Source organism: Mustelus asterias, chromosome 6, assembly GCF_964213995.1.
Source record: "Mustelus asterias chromosome 6, sMusAst1.hap1.1, whole genome shotgun sequence".
Taxonomy (NCBI): Eukaryota; Metazoa; Chordata; class Chondrichthyes; order Carcharhiniformes; family Triakidae; genus Mustelus; species Mustelus asterias.
In genome coordinates, this window is record NC_135806.1 from 108168412 (window position 1) to 108188849 (window position 20438).

General features: G+C 44.4%; 2 protein-coding genes across 2 annotated transcripts in view; one reads left to right on the forward strand and one right to left on the reverse strand.

Annotated features, from left to right (window-relative positions):
• mrps27 (mitochondrial ribosomal protein S27) overlaps positions 1 to 931 on the reverse strand; it is a 94205-nt gene extending 93274 nt beyond the window's left edge. The window contains exon 1 of the mRNA XM_078214892.1: positions 652 to 931. Coding sequence (XP_078071018.1) covers positions 652 to 712 — 61 coding nt within the window. The 5' untranslated portion in view covers positions 713 to 931. The remainder of the gene's footprint in view (positions 1 to 651) is intronic.
• A 6-nt stretch (positions 932 to 937) lies between these two features.
• ptcd2 (pentatricopeptide repeat domain 2) overlaps positions 938 to 20438 on the forward strand; it is a 36751-nt gene continuing 17250 nt past the window's right edge. Inside the window, exons 1-4 of the mRNA XM_078214893.1 lie at positions 938 to 1055; positions 4627 to 4719; positions 8795 to 8924; positions 12199 to 12316. Coding sequence (XP_078071019.1) covers positions 959 to 1055; positions 4627 to 4719; positions 8795 to 8924; positions 12199 to 12316 — 438 coding nt within the window. The 5' untranslated portion in view covers positions 938 to 958. The remainder of the gene's footprint in view (positions 1056 to 4626; positions 4720 to 8794; positions 8925 to 12198; positions 12317 to 20438) is intronic.

The window sequence follows — 20438 nt, forward strand, 5'->3', positions numbered from 1 at the left end:
GAGCCCAGGTGGGCAATGGGCGATGGAACGCTCGCCCAGGTGGGCAGTGAGGTATGGAACACGAGCCCAGGTGGGCAGTGAGAGATGGAACGCTCGCCCAGGTGGGCAGTGAGGTATGGAACACGAGCCCAGGTGGGCAGTGAGAGATGGAACGCTCGCCCAGGTGGACAGTGAGGGATGGAACACGAGCCCAGGTGGGCAGTGAGGTATGGAACACGAGCCCAGGTGGGCAGTGAGAGATGGAACGCTCGCCCAGGTGGGCAGTGAGGTATGGAGCGCGAGCCCAGGTGGGCAGTGAGGTATGGAGCGCGAGCCCAGGTGGGCAGTGAGGTATGGAGCGCGAGCCCAGGTGGGCAGTGAGGTATGGAGCGCGAGCCCAGGTGGGCAATGGGCGATGGAACGCGAGCCCAGGTGGGCAGTGAGAGATGGAACGCTCGCCCAGGTGGGCAATGGGCGATGGAACGCGAGCCCAGGTGGGCAATGGGCGATGGAACGCGAGCCCAGGTGGGCAGTGAGAGATGGAACGCTCGCCCAGGTGGGCAATGGGCGATGGAACGCGAGCCCAGGTGGGCAGTGAGAGATGGAACGCTCGCCCAGGTGGGCAGTGAGGGATGGAACGCGAGCCCAGGTGGGCGATGGAACGTGCCCTACCTGCCCGGCCGCTCGCAGCTCGAGCTAGCAGCGCACTCCGCCACAGCAAGGAGGCTGCCATCTTGGAATGAACCAAATCAAACCCTAGACGCGGGGGGGTGGGGAATAAAGCAACTCAAACAAGTAAACCAGATATTTAAACAAACATATTCTCCAGTTATTAAAGGTGTAGCAATTGAAGTTGAGTTGATTAAACTGGGCTGCTGTTAATGTCGCCCTTCCCCCTCCCGAGGGTATTGGGTGCGTTGTGACATCCGATAACAAACCCCCCTATCGCCCTGCGGGGGCAGTGGTATATCCGGGTAGAATGGCGGTGATTGTGATGCGGGGGCTGAGCGTTCTGTTTTGGAATGTCAGAGGCTGCACTTTCCAACGGCACAAAGCCCGTGACTGCTGGCGCTGCGGTGAGTGAGGGTGAGGGAGTGAGGGTGAGGGAGGGAGTGAGTGAGGGTTACTGGGATCCCCTGTGTCCCTTGCCAGGGTGTGAGTGACATTCGTGTTTGCTGAGTACCCAGCCAGCCAGCACGTTCCCATTGAAGCAAAGCAGCAGAGAGGAGTAGCAATAGGTCATGTTCTTTTACAATCAGCGATTGACCCGTTGTTAAAAGATCTGCCCCTGGGCATTGTAGTTCCAAGCTGCCCTTTAAAGGTCCTGTCCAGCCTGCCCATCTGATTTCAAAGTTCAGGTCCAAAGTTCAGGGGTTTCCAGTGGAAATGAGGGACCCTGCGCAGCACTCTTTTATCATGTGGCTGTCAGGTGGAATGGGCTCCTCAAAAAAATGATTTCTGAGCCTGCAAAAAGGAAAAGATACACAATGCCTTTTCCCACTATATAAAAATCTATAAGCTCTGACCAAGGGTCATCCTGACTCGAAACGTTGGCTCCATTCTCTGCACAGATGCTCTCAGACCTGCTGAGATTTTTCAGCTTTCTCTGTTTTGGATACAAAAATCTGGGTTTCTCACGAATCGGTGATTAGTTCTGGTAATGACAACCTGATGAATAACTCCCTTCAGTGTGACGATTAAAAGGATCAAATACGTCTAATTTGAAGATGCAATGCTGATAATATTCCCTGTTGGATCTTTAAATCTTTATCTATTTTACCTTTTCTATACCCTAAATCGAAACTTTTCTTTTCAAGGTTTGAGACAAAAAAAATCCACTGACCAACATACAAAGTCCAAGGGACATTAAGCTGTTAATGTTTGCTCAGAAACAAGTGAGAAATGGAACATGTTCCTTCACTGCCACTGGTTCAAAGTCCTGGAAGTCCTTTCCTAATCGCACTCTGGGTGTTCCTACAACTCATGGACTGCAGTGGTTCAAGAAGGGCAATTAGGGATGGGCAATGAATGCTGACATAGTCAGCAATGCGCACATCCCAAGAATGAAAAACAAGAGGCATGATGGGCCCACATGTTATTTTCTGTCTGTCAATTTTGTGTGTTCTAAGCTCGCACTTGGGAAATTGTACATGGTGTCGTATTTGGGGAACTGGGCTGCATTTGTTTGCAGAGTCCCTTGTATAAGGACCTTGAGTGAGCAATTAATGAGTGAGCCTCATATATTGCATTTGATGTTAACATCTACAGAAACAAAAGGCTGGAACACAAATTGTTCTGGATAGGCTCCCCCCCCCCCCTCCCCCACCCCCACCCCCACCAGAAGCTGAAGACAAATATCCATCCTATAACTGACCACGAAAATGTGAGATTTGTTATGGCAGCCACTAAAAAGTGCGACCTGGTGCAGTGACAGAATATAAAGCAAAAAAGAAAAGGCATGCAATTGTATAGCATCCTGACGTCCCAAAGCACAGCCAATGAAGTATTTTGTTTTGGCAGTGTAGTCACTGGGGGTGATTTTACCTTTTTTTGCGGACAAGAAACTGGAAGAGTTTCAGATCTGTCTTTTGGGTGTGTTTTCAGGCCCAAATTTTGAGCAAATCTGTTGCTCGCTGCAGAAGCCTGTGGGTGGGGCTTAACGCGCCCAAAGCCCTGCAGAGGGAGGTAGTGGGCATGTGCAGGCTCTGATGCTGCACGTGCGCATTAGCAGCAGCAGGGGTCTGACAGAAAAGAGAGAGCTGTCAGGCCCCTCCTAGTGCAGGCTGCCTGAAGCAGCTCCCCTCCCCTCGCAATCGTGGGGGCCCGCGGCCTGAGATACAGCCCCTGCCGACCCGCTGCCCAAACCGATCGTGGACTCCTGCCAACCGCCCCCCCCCCCCCCCCAGCCCGCCGATTGCTGCAGAGTGGCAGCGGGCCCCCTCTCCCTCCGTTCCCCCCCGCCGATCGCTGCAGAGAGACAGCAGGCTCCCTCCGCCCATTAACCCCTCCTCCCATTAGCCCCTCCCCCTGCCATTGCCCGAGTGCCCAGTGGGCATTGCCCAAGAGGCACCCCCCCCCTTGCCCTTGGGCTCCCCGGGGGGCCTCAATGGCCTTCAGTTCCACGGCAAGGCCAAGTCAATTGCTCCCCGTTCATGGGGAGCATATCTATTCCTCGCCAGCGAGAACCTTTCCCGGCGAGGTTATGAAGGGGGCTGAGCCGGGTGATTGAGCATTGGGCTTGCTAAACAGATGTAAAACAGTATTAAAATAAATTTACATACATTAACCATGCCCCATTTTACCACTGCATCACGCCCGAAAACAGACGCAACGCGATGGTACAATCGCTTCCACTGTTTTAACGTAGGAGGATATTAACACAGCAAGCTTGCACAAACAGCAATTGTAATGTTGGTGGAGGAATAATTCTTGGCTAGGATACCAGAGATAATTTCCCTGCTGCTTTTTGAAATAAAATTGATATTTTGCACCTACCTGAGAAAGCAGACTTGGCCTCAGTTTTACATCTCATCCAAAAGACGACACCTCTCACACTGCAGCACTCCCTCAGTACGGCACTGGAGTATCAGTTAGGTGAGCATGGTACCAGCTGAGCCATGGCTGACATGCCAACCATGCAGAGGCAACCCCATGGAGCTGGACAATGGAGAGGAGGCTGGCGTGGATAACTGCGACTCTGCGAAGACAGCACAAGGAGATATAATGGACCATGGCCGCAGTGGCAGAGAATGTCATTGTGGTGCTGTTGGAAGGATGGAAGTTGAACTGGAGGAATTCCAGCAAGGAGTTTGAAGAGAGCCGGGCAGAGGCCTGGCGGATGTCAATAAATATGTTGAGCTTGCAGTGAAATGGAAGATTATATGCGGTCAGTAGTTGGCAAGGCTGGAAGGTATGGAGATGGGATTTATTTGAGGGGGCTGAAGACAGTGATTTCCAAAGGATTGGTGGTTATGGTCAGCTAGCATGGGGGTCAGTCAGGCAGTGGAGTTCGGTGATCAGGTTACAAGGACTGAGAGGAGGTGGATCGGATGGACAAGAAGTTTAGCGGAAAATAAAGGATAAATTGTGGGAAAAGGTGGAAAGAGAGAGAATTCACACAGGTTATAAGAGGCAACTTTGCCAATAGACTGGAGCTGGTAGCTGCTGAAGGGGCAGGAAGACAGCAGGTGTTTATTTTAATTAAGTTCCTGTGGCTCTAGTAATGCTCAATGGTTTATTAGCTGAAGGGCATTACACAGCGAGAATCCATCCATTCACGTTTAAAATGTTAGGTTCACTGGACTGTTAAATATTCTTCTAAGCTACTGGAGCTGTGAATACTTCACAGATTTGTCTTAGTAAATGCACGGTACAGCTGGAAACGTAAAGAAAAGAGTTTTTTGAAAAGTATACAGCTTTGATATATTATCTTTTTGGGAACGTTGAAAATTTGAAATCTGAACAGCAAATGCTGAAGGCAGCTCAGGCAGCCTCTGCAGGCAGGGAAACTGGAGACAGATACATTCTGTAATGTAAAATGGATTTCTGAAATTTAAAGGAAAGTTTAATGATGCAACGTGACTTATATTGGCAAGCAATGTCTTGTGTCAGTACAAACATAAACCTCTCTTCATGTTCTATCTACAGTGAAGCGATATTTACTGTCGGACAATGTGATTCGTTTGCTGGAGTTTCAACAGAAGAAGGTTGCAATTGCAAACCAAATGTATATCAGTAGAGGTAAGTCATACCAGCCTTGTGTTTGCCTTTTCCCAACAGAAGTATTTGGGGAACGTAGTTGGGTGTGAAACCCATCTGTCATTGAATGGAATCCTTGTTCAAAGGGGATGTCTGATTTATTATTCAATTTTTAATACTTTGGGCAAGTATTATTACAAAGAATTATTAATGATAAAGTTATTGGCGATTATGTCATGAACTGTTCATTAAACTCACTGCTTGAAATGGATTTGCATCCTGTCCCTGCCTCTTTTCCATTGTTTCTCACAGTCCGTCATTCATTGCAAGTAGTCCACAGCACCCCTAAGCTAAGGGGGATTGGGGAAACTAAATACTGTTTTTACTCCTGATTGCTCTGTCAATAATCCGTGTTGATGTCAGATGGGTTCAGATCAGACTGAGCACTGGTGGCTTCCATGGTTGGATAGATGTTGACAGCTGTGTTGAATATCATTTGGTTGAGATACAGGAGGGCTGACAGCAGCTGTGAGACATTATCCTGTAAAGAGGCAGTACCTCCAGAAGAATTGAGAAAATCTGTCAGGGGGAAGTAAGTAACCAACTCTGGTTTTAATTAATGTGCAGAAGCTTGGCTCTCCGAATGGATTGAGCAATCACACCTGCCTTTGTGTAGTCTGACCCTTTTTCCAAAGCATTAGTCTCCTCCAGACGGCTGTGTGACTTTTCTCCTTTTTGGACTATTTGCCTCCCTCGAGAGATTAATAAATTTGGTGTACTTGATATGTTGGATTTTTTGCTGAACATAACAGGAGCCAGGATTTTATCGGCACAGATAATTGCATTTGGCCAGTACAGGGATCGAACCCATGACCTTGGTGTTATTAGCACCACGCTGAAACCATCTGAGCTAACTGGGTGGGCAGATACTCATTGCCTGTTCCCCTCTAATTTATTGCCTTTGACTGATGGTATGGAAAGCAATAGGGTCAACATTAGGTGTTTGTGCTCTGCTTAAACATTTTTATTAATCAAACATTGAAAACATAAGAACCTCAGGAAGGATAATAAAATATTAAATGGAAAAAGGAGAGCTTTTTTGAATCCGTTCTTGGGATGTGGGCATCACTGGCTAGGCCAGGTTTATTGCCCAGCATTAATTGCCCTTGAGAAGATGGTGGTGAACTGCTTTCTTGAACTGCTTAAGTTCCTCTGGAGTAGGTACACCCACAGTGCTGTTAGGAAGGGAGTTGCAGGATTTTGACCCAATGACAAATGAAGGAACAGCGATATAGTTCCAATTCAGGATGGTGAATAGCTTTATGGGGAACTTGCAAAAGGTGGTGGTGTTCCCTTGTCCTTCTCGACGGTGCAGATCGTGGCTTTGGAAGCTGGAAAAGTTAAAATAAGAGGGATTGTTTCCTTTCTCATTAAAGTGTTCTTAATAATGGATTTTTAAAATATATTGATATGCCCTGTGCTGAAAGACCTATGACACCCTACTCCCCTGTAACATGGTTATAACACTCTCTTCAGATTAATTCCTGAATTCTGTGCTTGGAAACTCATTAATTTTACACAGGTGAGTTATCCTCCATCTCTCTAGGTGGGCCACAGTGTGATTCGTCCACCCGCCCTCAGCTGATGGGTTTGAAGGCCCCAGTGCCATATTTGAACTCCACTCCAGCACACCCCTATCACTCGCTCCAGCCCCTTGTCCTTACCAGACCGTGCAGGATGTCAGCAATCCTGAGGAAAAGGCTAGCAGCCTCAAGGAGAAGTCTGTTCCCCAATTCAACCACCTTCCCCCTGAGCCTATCACCTATGCCCCACTTGGACCTCTACCACTGCATCTGGAGTCTTCATCCATCCTCTTTCAGATAGACACTGGTGTGTGGTAGCAGAGGGGAGAGGAGATCTTGAGCTCCCCAATCCTAGGCTCAGTACATAACCCGTGACGGTGACGTAGGAGGGTCCATGGTTCCAGTAGCATGGTGCCATCGATGAAGACCAACTCGACATGGAGATGGTGGGCAGGAACCAATGGAGCAAAGGCTTTGTTGAACTCATCTAGAAGTCTCTGGTCAACTGAGAATCATAGAATTGCTACAGTGCAGAAAGAGGCCATTTGGCCCATCAAGTCTGCACTGACTCTCTAATAGGGCTGAAGAAATAGTGGAGGCGTTAGTTATGATCTTTCAAAAGTCACTGGAGTCAGGGAAAGTCCCAGAGGATTGGAAAATCGCTGTTGTAACCCCACTGTTCAAGAAGGGAACAAGAAAAAAGATGGAAAATTATAGGCCAATTAGCCTAACCTCAGTTGTTGGCAAAATTCTAGAATCCATCGTTAAGGATGAGATTTCTAAATTCTTGGAAGTGCAGGGTCGGATTAAGACAAGTCAGCATGGATTTAGTAAGGGGAGGTCGTGCCTGACAAACCTGTTAAGAGTTCTTTGAAGAGATAACAAATAGGTTAGACCAAGGAGAGCCAATGGATGTTATCTATCTTGACTTCCAAAAGGCCTTTGACAAGGTGCCTCACGGGAGACTGCTGAGTAAAATAAGGGCCCATGGTATTCGAGGCAAGGTACTAACATGGATTGACGATTGGCTGTCAGACAGAAGGCAGAGAGTTGGGATAAAAGGTTCTTTCTCAGAATGGCAACCGGTGACAAGTGGTGTCCCGCAGGGTTCAGTGTTGGGGCCACAGCTGTTCTCTTTATATATTAACGATCTAGATGACGGGACTGGGAGCATTCTGGCCAAGTTTGCCGATGATACAAAGATAGGTGGAGGGGCAGGTAGTATTGAGGAGGTGGGGAGGCTGCAGAAAGATTTAGACAGTTTAGGAGAGTGGTCCAAGAAGTGGCTGATGAAATTCAACGTGGGCAAGTGCGAGGTCGTACACTTTGGAAAAAAGAATAGAGGCATGGACTATTTTCTAAACGGTGACAAAATTCATAATGCTAAAGTGCAAAGGGACTTGGGAGTCCTAGTCCAGGATTCTCTAAAGGTAAACTTGCAGGTTGAGTCCGTAATTAAGAAAGCAAATGTAATGTTGTCATTTATCTCAAGAGGCTTGGAATACAAAAGCAGGGATGTACTTCTGAGGCTTTATAAAGCACTGGTTAGGCCCCATTTGGAGTACTGTGAGCAATTTTGGGCCCCACACCTCAGGAAGGACATACTGGCACTGGAGCGGGTCCAGCGGAGATTCACACGGATGATCCCAGGAATGGTAGGCCTGACATACGATGAACGTCTGAGGATCGTGGGATTATATTCATTGGAGTTTAGGAGGTTGAGGGGAGATCTGATAGAAACTTACAAGATAATGAACGGCTTAGATAGGATGGACGTAGGGAAGTTGTTTCCATTAACAGGGGAGACTAGGACGCGGGGGCACAGCCTTAGAATAAAAGGGAGTCACTTTAGAACAGAGATGAGGAGAAATTTCTTCAGCCAGAGAGTGGTGGGTCTGTGGAATTCATTGCCACAGAGGGCTGTGGAGGCCGAGACGTTGAGCGTCTTCAAGACAGAAATTGATAAATTCTTGATTTCTCGAGGAATTAAGGGCTATGGGGAGAGAGCGGGTAAATGGAGTTGAAATCAACCATGATTGAATGGTGGAGTGGACTCGATGGGCCGAATGGCCTTACTTCCGCTCCTATGTCTTATGGTCTTATGGTCTTACCCGCTCTGCCCCATCCCCATAACCCCGTGCACTTACCCCGCTAATCCCCCTAACCTGCATAGGACCGTCTTGTGCACACCATTCATGAGTTTGACACTGACATGATTTCCTGCTGGCATGACTTAGGATTGGAAGGCCTGACGGGACACTGGTGGGCAACTGTTTTAATGAACATTCACAAGATGCAAATGACATTCGCACCACCAGCCAGCAGGAAGAGCGACCCGCCATTAATCTGCCATTGGGAGAATTGCAACGTGATTTTACACCGATGGGTTTCCAACGTGTTGGCTGTCCATGGGGGTGGGGGTGATTGGGAGAATTCCACCCATAATATATTTGACTTTGCTACTCATTTAAAAGTTTACATATTTTTGCTTATCATTTACTTTAAAGACTAGAACAATTTTTTTAATTTTACAGATCAATATTTCAACAGCATTGAAGAGAAATTAAAAAATAATGAGTTAATCCTCAAAGATGATTTAAAAAGGTTGTTACATTTATGCCAAACACCAGCAGATGTTGAAGCAGCAAAGAATATAATTTACAGGTATGTTACTTAAAAAATACTATTACATCCAATAAACATGCATTTCTATTCCTGATTAAGGTGAACAGTTCATATTGAGTTCTATTTATATTTCCCATTTTCTTACTTCACTTCCCCAGCATATTAATGACTTTCAGCCAGTGTTCAGATGTAAAACAGGCTCTAAATTCAATCTTAGTGTGAAAATACTCAGCAGGACTGGCAGCATCTGGAAAGAGTGAAATAGAGTGAATGTTTCAGATTGTTTACTGCTTCTAACGAAAGGGATCGACTTGACAATAAAATAAAAGCAAAATACTGCAGATGCTGGAAATGTTAGATAAACGTAACAGACACGGCAGCATCTGTGGAGAGATAAACACAGTTAACATTTTGAGTCCTTGCAACTTTCCTTCTCTGTTTCTCTATTCACAAGGACTGTCTGATGTGCTGAAAATGTCCAGCATTTTTGAATTTGCTATAATTAAAGGTTGATTGGCATGATAAATTGCCCCTTAGTGTCAGGGGGATTAGTAGGGTAAATATGTGGGGTTATGGGGATAGGGCCTGGGTGGGATTGTTGTTGATGCAGACTCGAATGGGCCAAATTCTCCTCCTTCGCCATAGGGATTCTATGAAATATATTCCACCCCCTCCCCATCTATCGCTTCAATACTATCTTGCATTGTAGCAGTTGCAATTATGTTCATTAAATATCACACTAATAACTGTGGAAAAATATTGCTACTGCACTATCGCTGGTTTAAATAGATTAAGCATTTCACTGACAGACTTGAGTTCAGGTCTGGCTATAATGGATGTTCATAGATTTAGCAGGAATTGTAGGCGTCTCACTTATTTGTAATGCATGCAGTGCTGTTTAGATGTGTTTAGAATGTAAGATGCAGTGTTTATATTAGTTCATGGAGGCTGTAAGTGAAGGTGTACAGGGTGCAGTTTGCTAAAAAGAATTTGATGACTTTTGAGGAGATAGCTTTTGTTATGGACACAGTTTCTGCCATAAATCATCATGGGGCTAGAAGAAAACCCCAATCTACTGGCATTCAAAATGGATTCTCCCACAGAAAGCAAGCAAACACACAGCTCCCCTCAAAGCCTTCCCAGTCAGCTTTCTTTACAAACTGGACACGACAAAAGTTGATTTTTTAAAAGATCTGTGGGATATGGGCCGGGCCAGCGTCCCTCATTGCTCTTGAACTGAGTGACATTTCAGAGGGCATTTAAGAGTCAACCACGTTGCTATGGCTCCGGAGCCAGAACAGGTAAAGGGGCGGCACATTTCCTGCCCTAAAGGACATTAGGGAACCAGATGGGATTTTATGACAATCGGCAGTGGTTTCATGGTCACCAGTAGACTTTTAATTCCAGATATTGGCGGCACGGTAGCACAGTGGTTAGCACTGCTGCTTCACAGCTCCAGGGTCCCGGGTTCGATTCCTGGCTCGGGTCACTGTCTGTGTGGAGTTTGCACATTCTCCTCGTGTCTGCGTGGGTTTCCTCCGGGTGCTCCGGTTTCCTCCCACAGTCCAAAGATGTGCGGGTTAGGTTGATTGGCCAGGTTAAAAATTGCCCCTTAGAGTCCTGGGATGTGTAGGTTAGAGGGATTAGTGGGTAAATATGTGGGGGTAGGGCCTGGGTGGGATTGTGGTCGGTGCAGACTCGATGGGCCGAATGGCCTCCTTCTGCACTGTAGGGTTTCTATGATATTGAATTCAAATTTCACCATCTGCCGTGGTGAGTCTTAAACCCGGGCTCCCAAGGGATTAACCTGGGTCTCTGGACTACTTTCCCGGTGGCAATACCACTACACCATAGCCTCCCCTTTTAACTTTCAGTGTTGAGTCCCCTGTTCAGAATGCCTGGGGAATCTTCAGCGAAGTTGGCAGGAGCTTTGTTGAAGCAGTAATCCTGCTTACTGACCCATATGTTTGAACTTCTATGCTCCCGCAGTGAAAGAAGTTAACTTTGCTGCTGAAATCTGCTCGCCTCTCAGCGTCCCCTTTTTTAATCTCATGAAGCAATTATTGCCCTGCTCTCCCATAGAGGTGGTCAGATGCAAAGATGGATCAAGAAATGAACTGAAATGATGGGCTGTATTTTGTGTGTTCTCACTGGGTGTGTGGGGTGGGGGGATGAAAACTAGGGCAGTGTCCATCCCACCACCTTTCCCGTCACCCCCAAGATCAACCCCATTAACAAAAGAAGGGGGACTGGGTGGGCACCAAATTTGACAGCACACCCACCATATCTAAATAAACAACCAAAGGTCACTCAGGCTTGTTACCAGGCCAATTGATCTACTGCTGCCCACACCATAAAACGTTTAGTATGGCAAATCAGGCGGGAGCGGGCAATCCGTTCTTCAAAGGACAGGATTTTCGGGGGCTATCCGTTTTTGCAGATCGGGGTTGGGGAGGGGGGCTACCAGCTTGCACCCAGCGTAAACCCACCCCGGCTTACCCCGACACTCCCTGTCCAAGCCTTACCTGTTCTTACCTGATCCGTGGACCTACTTCTCCTGCAGTACCGACAGCAAAAGGTCTATAGATAAAAACTTGTATCAGGAATGTGGCCACATAACTGTGGATTTGTCATGAACACTCAACCGATCATTAGTTGCCTTTTGTGATGAGAAAATGGAAAATATTATTTGGAACATACAAGTTCCTCAGCTATCTATTCACTTCTTTGATTTTCTGGGAGAGAGCAAAGTAAAATATTTTCCCACACTGTTCAATGCTGTCCGCTCATGGAATCATTGCTGTTGGTATTCAGACAGTCTTGACATTGTACAGATAGAAGAATGGAGATGTAAAATCGATTAATTGAATTTTTCTCTGCATTTGGCACAACGGTTGTCGACGGGTAATTAGTAATTTAATTCCAATCATGGACACTGCTTTCATTTTGTATAATTTAGTGACATTAATATCACTATTAGGGCGGCATGGTAGCAAATGGTTAGCACTGCTGCTTCACAGCGCTAGTGACCCGGGTTTGATTCCCAGCTTGGGTCACTGTCTATGTGGAGTTTGTGCATTCTCCCCATGTCTGCCTGGGTTTCCTCCGGGTGCTCCAGTTTCCTCCCACAATCTGACAGAAATGCTGATTAGGTGCATTGGCCATGCCAAATTCTCCCTCAGTGTACCTGAACAGGCGCCGGAGTGTGGCAACTAGGGAATTTCACAGTAACTTCATTGCAGTGTTAATGTAAGCCTTACTTGTGACCAATAAATAAACTTTAATATGCAGTACTCTTCTTGTTTGTCCATAGATACCATGCTGAGAATAGAAATATGGCATTTGGGGAATTCAAGTTTGGTCCTCTGTTTATAAGACTGTGTTATGAGCTGGGCTTAGAAGACACTGCAGAAGAGGTGGTGAAAGACCAGGTAAAGTTTTCCTGACAAGGATCGATAGAGTTTTGTTTGAAATGGATATCGAGGGAAATAGAGAAAAGGGAGGGGGGTGAAATGAAATTGAGTACACCTTTCATAAAGATGAGAATTTCAAGAGTCTTTGGAGCAGTTGTCAGAGCATATTCACTGGCCAAATTCTTTCATATTCGAAAGAAAACCTCTTTCCAAAAGTTAATTACAATGTATGTACAATTTAATATCAAGTGTGTATGTGTGTGTAATATAATATATATAAGTAAAATTAATCTTGTGTACATATAATGTTTATTTGCTTGTATGTCTACTGTTAAACTTGTTTGGTAATCAAAGCCTAAAGCTAACACTTTTGTTCTAATGTATCTGAAAGGTGGAAGGAGGATTTGTAGAGGCACTGATCGAGATTAAAGCAATCTTGATCCATCTTTGTATCTGCTGTGTTCAAACTGTCAGGGTAATAAATTTAAAATGTAATTGTTGTTATCAAACTGGCCTGTAGAATGGGGCATGGTCATATAGTAATAATGTATCTGGACCAGTGCTCACCTAATCCAGGAACATGAGTTAAAATCCCTGCATGGTGGTGTGAGAATTTGAAGGTTTGAAATTTTAACTCAATTTATAACAAAAAAAAGTCTAGAATTAAAGAACTGGTATTGGGAAAGCGACCGTAAAATTGTTGGACTTACGAAGTTATGCATTAGGAGCAGGAGTAGGCCACTCGGCCCTTTGAACCTGCTCCACCATTCAATATGACCACAGCAGAGCTGATTGCAATCTTTCACCCCCTTGTTAATCAAGAATTTATCTCGCCCTGACGTAAAAATATTCAAAGACTCTTTCTTCCACCGTCTTTTGAGGAAGAGAGTTCCAAAGACTCTCTTAGAAAATAATTTCTCCTCATCTCTGTCTTCACCAAGTGACTCCTTATATTTTAAACAGTGACCCAACTGGTCACTAGTGTCCTTCAGGGAAAGAAACCTGTTGTCCTCACCTGGTCTGGCCACTCGGTTATAGCAAACTGCTCAATGAATTTCATTTCAGAATAAAGGCCCACTACCACCTTCACAGGGCAACTAGAGATGGAATCTCAATGCTAGCCTTACCTGCAAAACCAACAGCCCAATACGGTTTAATATTGTGAAACAGGCTTCTTGTGCGAGACTCTTAACTCATTGCCTGCTGTTACCACTAATGACAGACCTGGAACCAATTGTCTTGTGTCCATTCCAGGCACAACCCGTAGCTTTGCCATTGGGTGTATTTTGTACATCAACATTAAGAATTTTATTTATGCAACATAATTCTTTCTGTATGAACGCTTTCAGACTTTTGAGAGATCTGATAAGCGACTGTACAGATACGAGATATTTTCTTTCTCAATTAGCTTCATTCCCATTCCTTCTGACCAACTTCCCCCAATTGGAGAAACATGTTCAGCAAACTATAATTCATTGTTTGTCTGGAGAGCATAAAGCTGTAGGAGGAAAGCCTGCTTTGAAATATAGCAGGAGCTTGAATTTATAAAGTGTCTTTAATGTAGTCTAACATCCCAAGGTGTTTTCTATGGGTGTCAGTGGGGTGTTTGCACTGCCTGTTCCCAAACTGCAGATCTCACCGCTGATGGCAACACTATTGTAACTCTGCCAGATTCACTCGGGCTGACATCCTGGAAAACCTGCTAAAAACCGTTGTTTTCCTACGTGCTAATCTTGCTGAATGTGGCAGGTTTGCCCTGGGCTTGCTGCTTGCCGCACAAGACCTGTCCTTCAGTAATTTGCAGTGAAATTGTCCCACTGGCATCAATACAAAAGCATGTTCAATATAGTCTACTTTACCATCAGTCGATTTGTTCAAAACAAACCAACTCCCAGCAATGTTGAAGTCACTGCTATTTTAATTGGCGATCAAGCCTTTAACCCCAATTATTGATATTTGGTTCAGAACAATTCACACTTCTAAATGAATGTTAATTTACCTTTCCGCACACATTTACAAGGGATAAAAAGTTGTTGAGCAACCTCTTTTAAATATTTCCTTGAGATTAAACTGAATATCGGTTCATTGTGTCATGATCGTTGCTGGTTTTAATGTTTTCTTTGACCTGTGCATAATTTCCTTGTCAACCAGCTTCCTACTGTACTAATGTACATAGACCTTGATGAGAAGAAACTGCTAACATTGGAAATATGAAATAAAGGAATAAGCAACACGAAACTCAGTTTGTGAAATAGGAAGGGTCACTTGTTACAAAGAATCATAGAAAATAGAAGCAGGAGTAGGCCATTCGGCCCTTCGAACCTGCTCTGCATCTGCTCTGCCATTCATTCTGATCATGGCTGATCATCAAATTCAATATCCTGATCTTGCCTCTCCCCCCGTGCACCCCCCCCCCCCCATTTCCCTTAATTCCTTTAGCCCCAAGATCTATATCTAATTTCTTACAGAAATCACATATTTTGTCTGAACTACTTTCTGTGATAGTGAATTTCACAGATTCACCACTCTCTGGGTGAAGAAATTTCTCCTCATCTCAGTCCTAAAAGGTTTACCCCTTATCCTCAAACTGTGACCCCCTAGTTCTGGACTCCCCCACCATCGGGAACATTCTTTCTGAATCTACCCTGTCTAACCCTGTTAGAATTTTATAAGTTTCTATGAGATCCACCCTCACTCTTCTAAACTCCAGTGAATTAATCCTAACCGACTTGGTCTCTCCTCATATAATAGACCTGCCATCCCAGGAATCAGCCTGGTAAACCTTCGCTGTACTCCCTTTATAGCAAGGACATCCTTCCTTGGATAAGGACATCAAAACTGCACGCAATACTCCAGGTGTGGCCTCACCAACGCCCTATACAACTGCAGCAAAACATCTCTATCCCGATTCGCAAATCCTCTTGCTATGAAGGCCAACATACCATTTGTCGTCTTTACTTCTTGCTGTTTCTGCGCCCTTACTTTCAGCCACTGATGCACAAGAATACCAAGGTCTTGCTGAGTATCCACCTCCCTCAATTTACACCCATTCAAATAGTAATTTGCCTTTCTCTTATTGCTACCAAAGTGGATAACCTCACATTTATCCTCATTATACTGCATCTGCCATGCAGATGCTCATTCACTTAGTCTGTCCAAATCATGCTGAAGCATCTTTGCATCCTCCTCACAGCTCACCCCCCCCCCCCCCCCACCCAATTTTGTATCATCTGCAAATTTGGAGATAATACATTTAGTTCCTTCTTCCAAATCATTAATATGTAATGTGAATAGTTGGGGTCCTAACACAGATCCCTGTGGAACGCCACTAATCAGTGCCTGCCAATGGGAAAAAGACACATTTATGTCAGTTCTTTGCTTTCTCTCTGCTAACCAGCTTTCTATCCATCTCAAGACACTACCCGCAATCCCATGCACTTTAACTTTACAGAGTAGTCTGCTATGTTGAAATCCTTTTGAAAGTCTACATAAGCCACATCCACTGGTTCTCCTTGGCCAACTCTCTGGTTACATCCTCAAAGAATTCCAATAGATTCATCAAGCATCATTTCCCCTTTGTTAATCCATGTTGATGTTACCTGATTATACCATTTATTTCCAAATGCTGTGCTATGATGTCCTTGATAATGGACTTGAGCAGCTTCCCCAGTATTGACATTAGGCTCGCTGGTCTATTGTTCCCTGTTTTCCCTCTACCTCCCTTTTTTGAATAGTGGGCTTATATTAGCTACCCTCCAATCTGTAGGAACCAGTCCAGGGTCCAAAGAATTTGGAAAATGACCACCAATGAATCTACTATTTCTAGAACCACTTCCTTAAATACTCTGGGATGAAGATTATCAGGACCTAGCGATTTATCCACCTTCAATCCCATCACTTTCCCCAAAACCATTTCTCTACTAAAACTTGTTTCTCTCAGAACTTCTGGTACATTGTTCATGTCTTCCTTTGTGAAGATGTGGAGATGCCGGCGTTGGACTGGGGTAAACACAGTAAGAAGTTTAACAACACCAGGTTAAAGTCCAACAGGTTTATTTGGTAGCAAAAGCCACACAAGCTTTCGGAGCTCCAAGCCCCTTCTTCAGGTGAGTGGGAATTCTGTTCACAAACAGGGCTTATAAAGACACAGACTCAATTTACATGAATAATGAATAATGTTATTCATGTAAATTGAGTCTGTGTCTTTATATGCCCTGTTTGTGAACAGAATTCCCACTCACCTGAAGAAGGGGCTTGGAGCTCCGAAAGCTTGTGTGGCTTTTGTGATCAAATAAACCTGTTGGACTTTAACCTGGTGTTGTTAAGCTTCTTACTTCCTTTGTGAAGACAGAAGCAAGATACGAATTTAGTTCTTCAGCCATTTCTTTGTTCCCCATTAAGAATCTCCCACTTCTGACTGTAAGGGGCCTACATTCATTTTTGTCAATCTTTTTCTCTTTACATACCTTTGGAAACTTTTACAGTCAGTTTTTATATTCCCCGCTTCCTTACTTTCATACTTCTTTGTAATCAATCCCTTGGTCATCCTTTGCTGAATTTTAAAGTGCTCCCAATCCTCAGGTCTATTGCTTTTTCTTGCCAATTTGTATGCTGCTTCTTTGAATCTAATACTATCTCTAATTTCCCTTGTAAGCCATGGTTTGGCTACAGTTCCCTTTCCACTCTTGCACCAAACAGGAATAAACAACTTTTGGAGTTCACCTATTTATTCCTTGAATGCCTGCCATTGCCTGTCCATTGTGCTTCCTTTCAGTAATGTTTCCCAGCCCATCATAGCCAATTCATATCTCTTACCATCAGAGCTACCTTTATTGAGATTCAGGACGCTGGTCTCAGAATCAACTGCATCACTATCCACCTTGACAAAGAATTCTATCAATGCACAGAATTCTATTATATAACCCATGATCTGAACATTGTCTTTGCAGATGCTGTTTGACCTGCTGTGAGTTCCCAAATATTTCTGTTTGAGCTGTATTATGTTATGGGTTTATTTTTGCAGAGGGTTGTCAACAGTATCATTACAAATTAATTGATTACTGGGAGAAAATAAAGTTTTAGTAAGTGTATTTTCTGATATCTTGCCAGTAAATCAGTGAAACCAAGCTGAAGGAACATACAGAACCGCACAAGGTTATTTGATGCTCCATGGTTACTGCATCCACTGGATTGTAATTGAACAGAATGTTATTATCTGATTCCTAGCCTTCAAGCCTAAATCAATTTAAATTCCAGTTTCCATCCCTCGCACTCTCCAGCAACAGAATTATCGAGACTTTCCAGCAGACGTCCCACTAGGTGGCAGTTTAATTCATAATTGAAGCATAGCCTCTAATCTTATTGTTCCAGTTTAATTCCATTTCATCAGCACTCCATACAGACACACACACTTAAAAAAAAAACAAATTCTAATATACCGCATGTGTGGTCTCCCTAGAGTACTGTATAAAGAATAATAAAAGGCAGACTGTGAATTACCAGGCGATTGAACAGTTCTGATAATATCATTAAATGTGAAAGTAGCTCATTCGCGTCTTAAGATTTTTAATGCAAACAGAATTTCATTTCTTTTAAATGTTCATGCAACAAACCTGCTCAGCAAGGCAGGGGCAAGTTCGCATAGGTGAAGGTTTCAGAGAGAATAATGCAAGGCATCTGCGTCAAGACAAAGGAGGCAGATTGGCACTGCAACCTTGATAAATCTTCACAGACATGTACTGTTCACATCTAGTACCGGCGGAAGGTTCTGTACCTCCAGAGAGATGAAATGATCAATCTTTCATGTCAAAGTAAAACATCTGTCTGCCCAGTTGGTCAGGAAATGAGCCACAAACAAAGAATAGAATCATGGAATCCCGGCAGTGCAGAAGGAGGCCATTCAGCCCATCGAGCCTGCACAACAGTCCCACCCAGACCCTATCCCCGTAACCCCGCATATTTACCCTGCTGATCCTCCTGACACATGGCCAATCCACCTAATCTGCACATTTTTTGGGATTGTGAGAGAAAACCAGAACACCCAAAAGAAACCCATGCAGACACAGAGAGACACAGTCTCCCAAGGCCAGAACTGAACCTGGGTTCCAGGTGCTGTGAGGCAGCAGTGCTAACCACTGTGCTGCCCCAAAGAATGTCACCTTTAGCTGAGCAACCTATTAGAAGCAAATTAAATTTTGACATGGGCTTCTGCTGTATTATAAAGAAACCACATCAATTATTTTGAAATAAAATTCAGAAGATACTATTAGAAACCAGCAAGAAATAAATGCTTTAATGACTCGGTGCATAAAGTTAGTTTCTGGCAGTTTGACACACAATCATACCTAGCAGAAAGGAAGATGGTTGTCATTGTTGGAGGTCAATCTTTTCAGTCCCAGGACAGTGCTACAAGAGTTCCTCAAGGTCGTGTCCTAGGCCCAACCATCTTCACTTGCTTCACCAATGACCTTCCTTTACACAAAGTCAGAAGTATGGATGTATGTTTGCTGATGGGAGTGAATATTCAGGCCTGAATCACAGAGGTGGAAAATTTTCCTGACACCGCAAACCCAACTCAGAAGAAACTTCCAGAATGGCCTAATTCTTGTTCAAGGAGTGATTGGCAGGCGCATGCTGAAATCAGTTCCACTCTCCCCGGAAACATGGGGGCAGTAGACCTATAGGAGCTGCCGAATGTCAAGTCAGGCAGTTGAAAAAATCCATCTCGATGCTTTGGGATTTTGTCCTGGTTATAATAACAGTAAAACAGAAAAGAGCCCTCCAGCCCTCACACATCACACCCCCATACATTTCCCATGCCTCATCCATGCCAATATATGCTACGTTGCCTCATTCCCATGGCCCTTTATAGCTCTTATGCCAACTTAATGCTAACCTATGATTCCCCCATTCCTTTGTAGCCCATATACCAACCTAGTGCCAGCTCATGCCTGCCAACCACCAGCCTTTGTACTTACACCCTCCATGCCAACTCATTCAGTATCCACCATGGGCAGGTCTCAGGAGCCATGCTGAGATTAAATAAAATGAAGTTCCCAGTGTCTATTACAGACTTCATTATGTTAAAGAAACAATCTTATTGATAAGAACCCAGTCAATGCATTTAAATCCCTTTGAGAACTTAATTCATTATAAAAATAAACATGTATTTGTAACCCAAAGATAGCTAACCTTTATAACCTTTATGTCAAAATGAATTTACAGGCCATTAACCGTGATAATGGCAGGTTGTGGAAGCAGTCATGCAGTATTTATCCGATAAATATAAGCCACAGGCTTCTGTCAATAACCGCGTTTGAAATTGTGAGCACTGTTTTCAACTGAAAGATGCTTGGTTGTTTTTATTCAAAATTTAAAGAGCAGAGAATTCAAATGACCTGACAGTTTGACAGTTCCACAGAGCTTATCCTTTTTTTAAGCAGATTAATATCAACTTTTACCAATCCCAAATCCCGTCCTCTCCAGAAGAGTATCTGATTTCTACAAAGAACTCTGGTAGCTTTCAACTGTTCCCCACGTTCATAAATCCCACTGATTGCATTTCAGCAACACTGGTGATGAAAATTGCTTCGGAGTGAAGGCAGCTTTGCTGCACCTTTAAATGTGTTGCTGCCTCTGTGAAATGCAGACATATCTCCTGCCCCCACTCCCTACCCCACACCCCCAACCTAGCAAAAATGGTGGGTGCCAGATAGAGGAGCAGGATTGCTGGATTTGGGGCTCCAGCACCATTTTTGCTAAGGTGCGGAGCTCTTCTGTCTCCTCAGTTGCTGAAACAATCTGTGCCTGCATGCAGTAAGACCTAGCCAACTTTCAGACCTGGGCTGGTAAATGGTAAGTAACATGGGCACCATACAAATGCCGGGCAATGATCATCGCCAACAAGGGAGAATTTAATCATCTCCCCTTGACATTCAAGCATTGCTGAAACCCCATCAATATCCTGAGGAATACCAATAACCAGCTACATAAAAACTATAGCTGGAAGAGCACATCAGAGGCTGGGAATTCTGCAAGCAGTAACTCATTCCGACTTCCCAAAGTCTGTCCACTGTCTACAAGGTGCAAGTCTGGAATGTGATGAAATCATTCCTACTTGCCTGGATCAGTACAGCTCTAA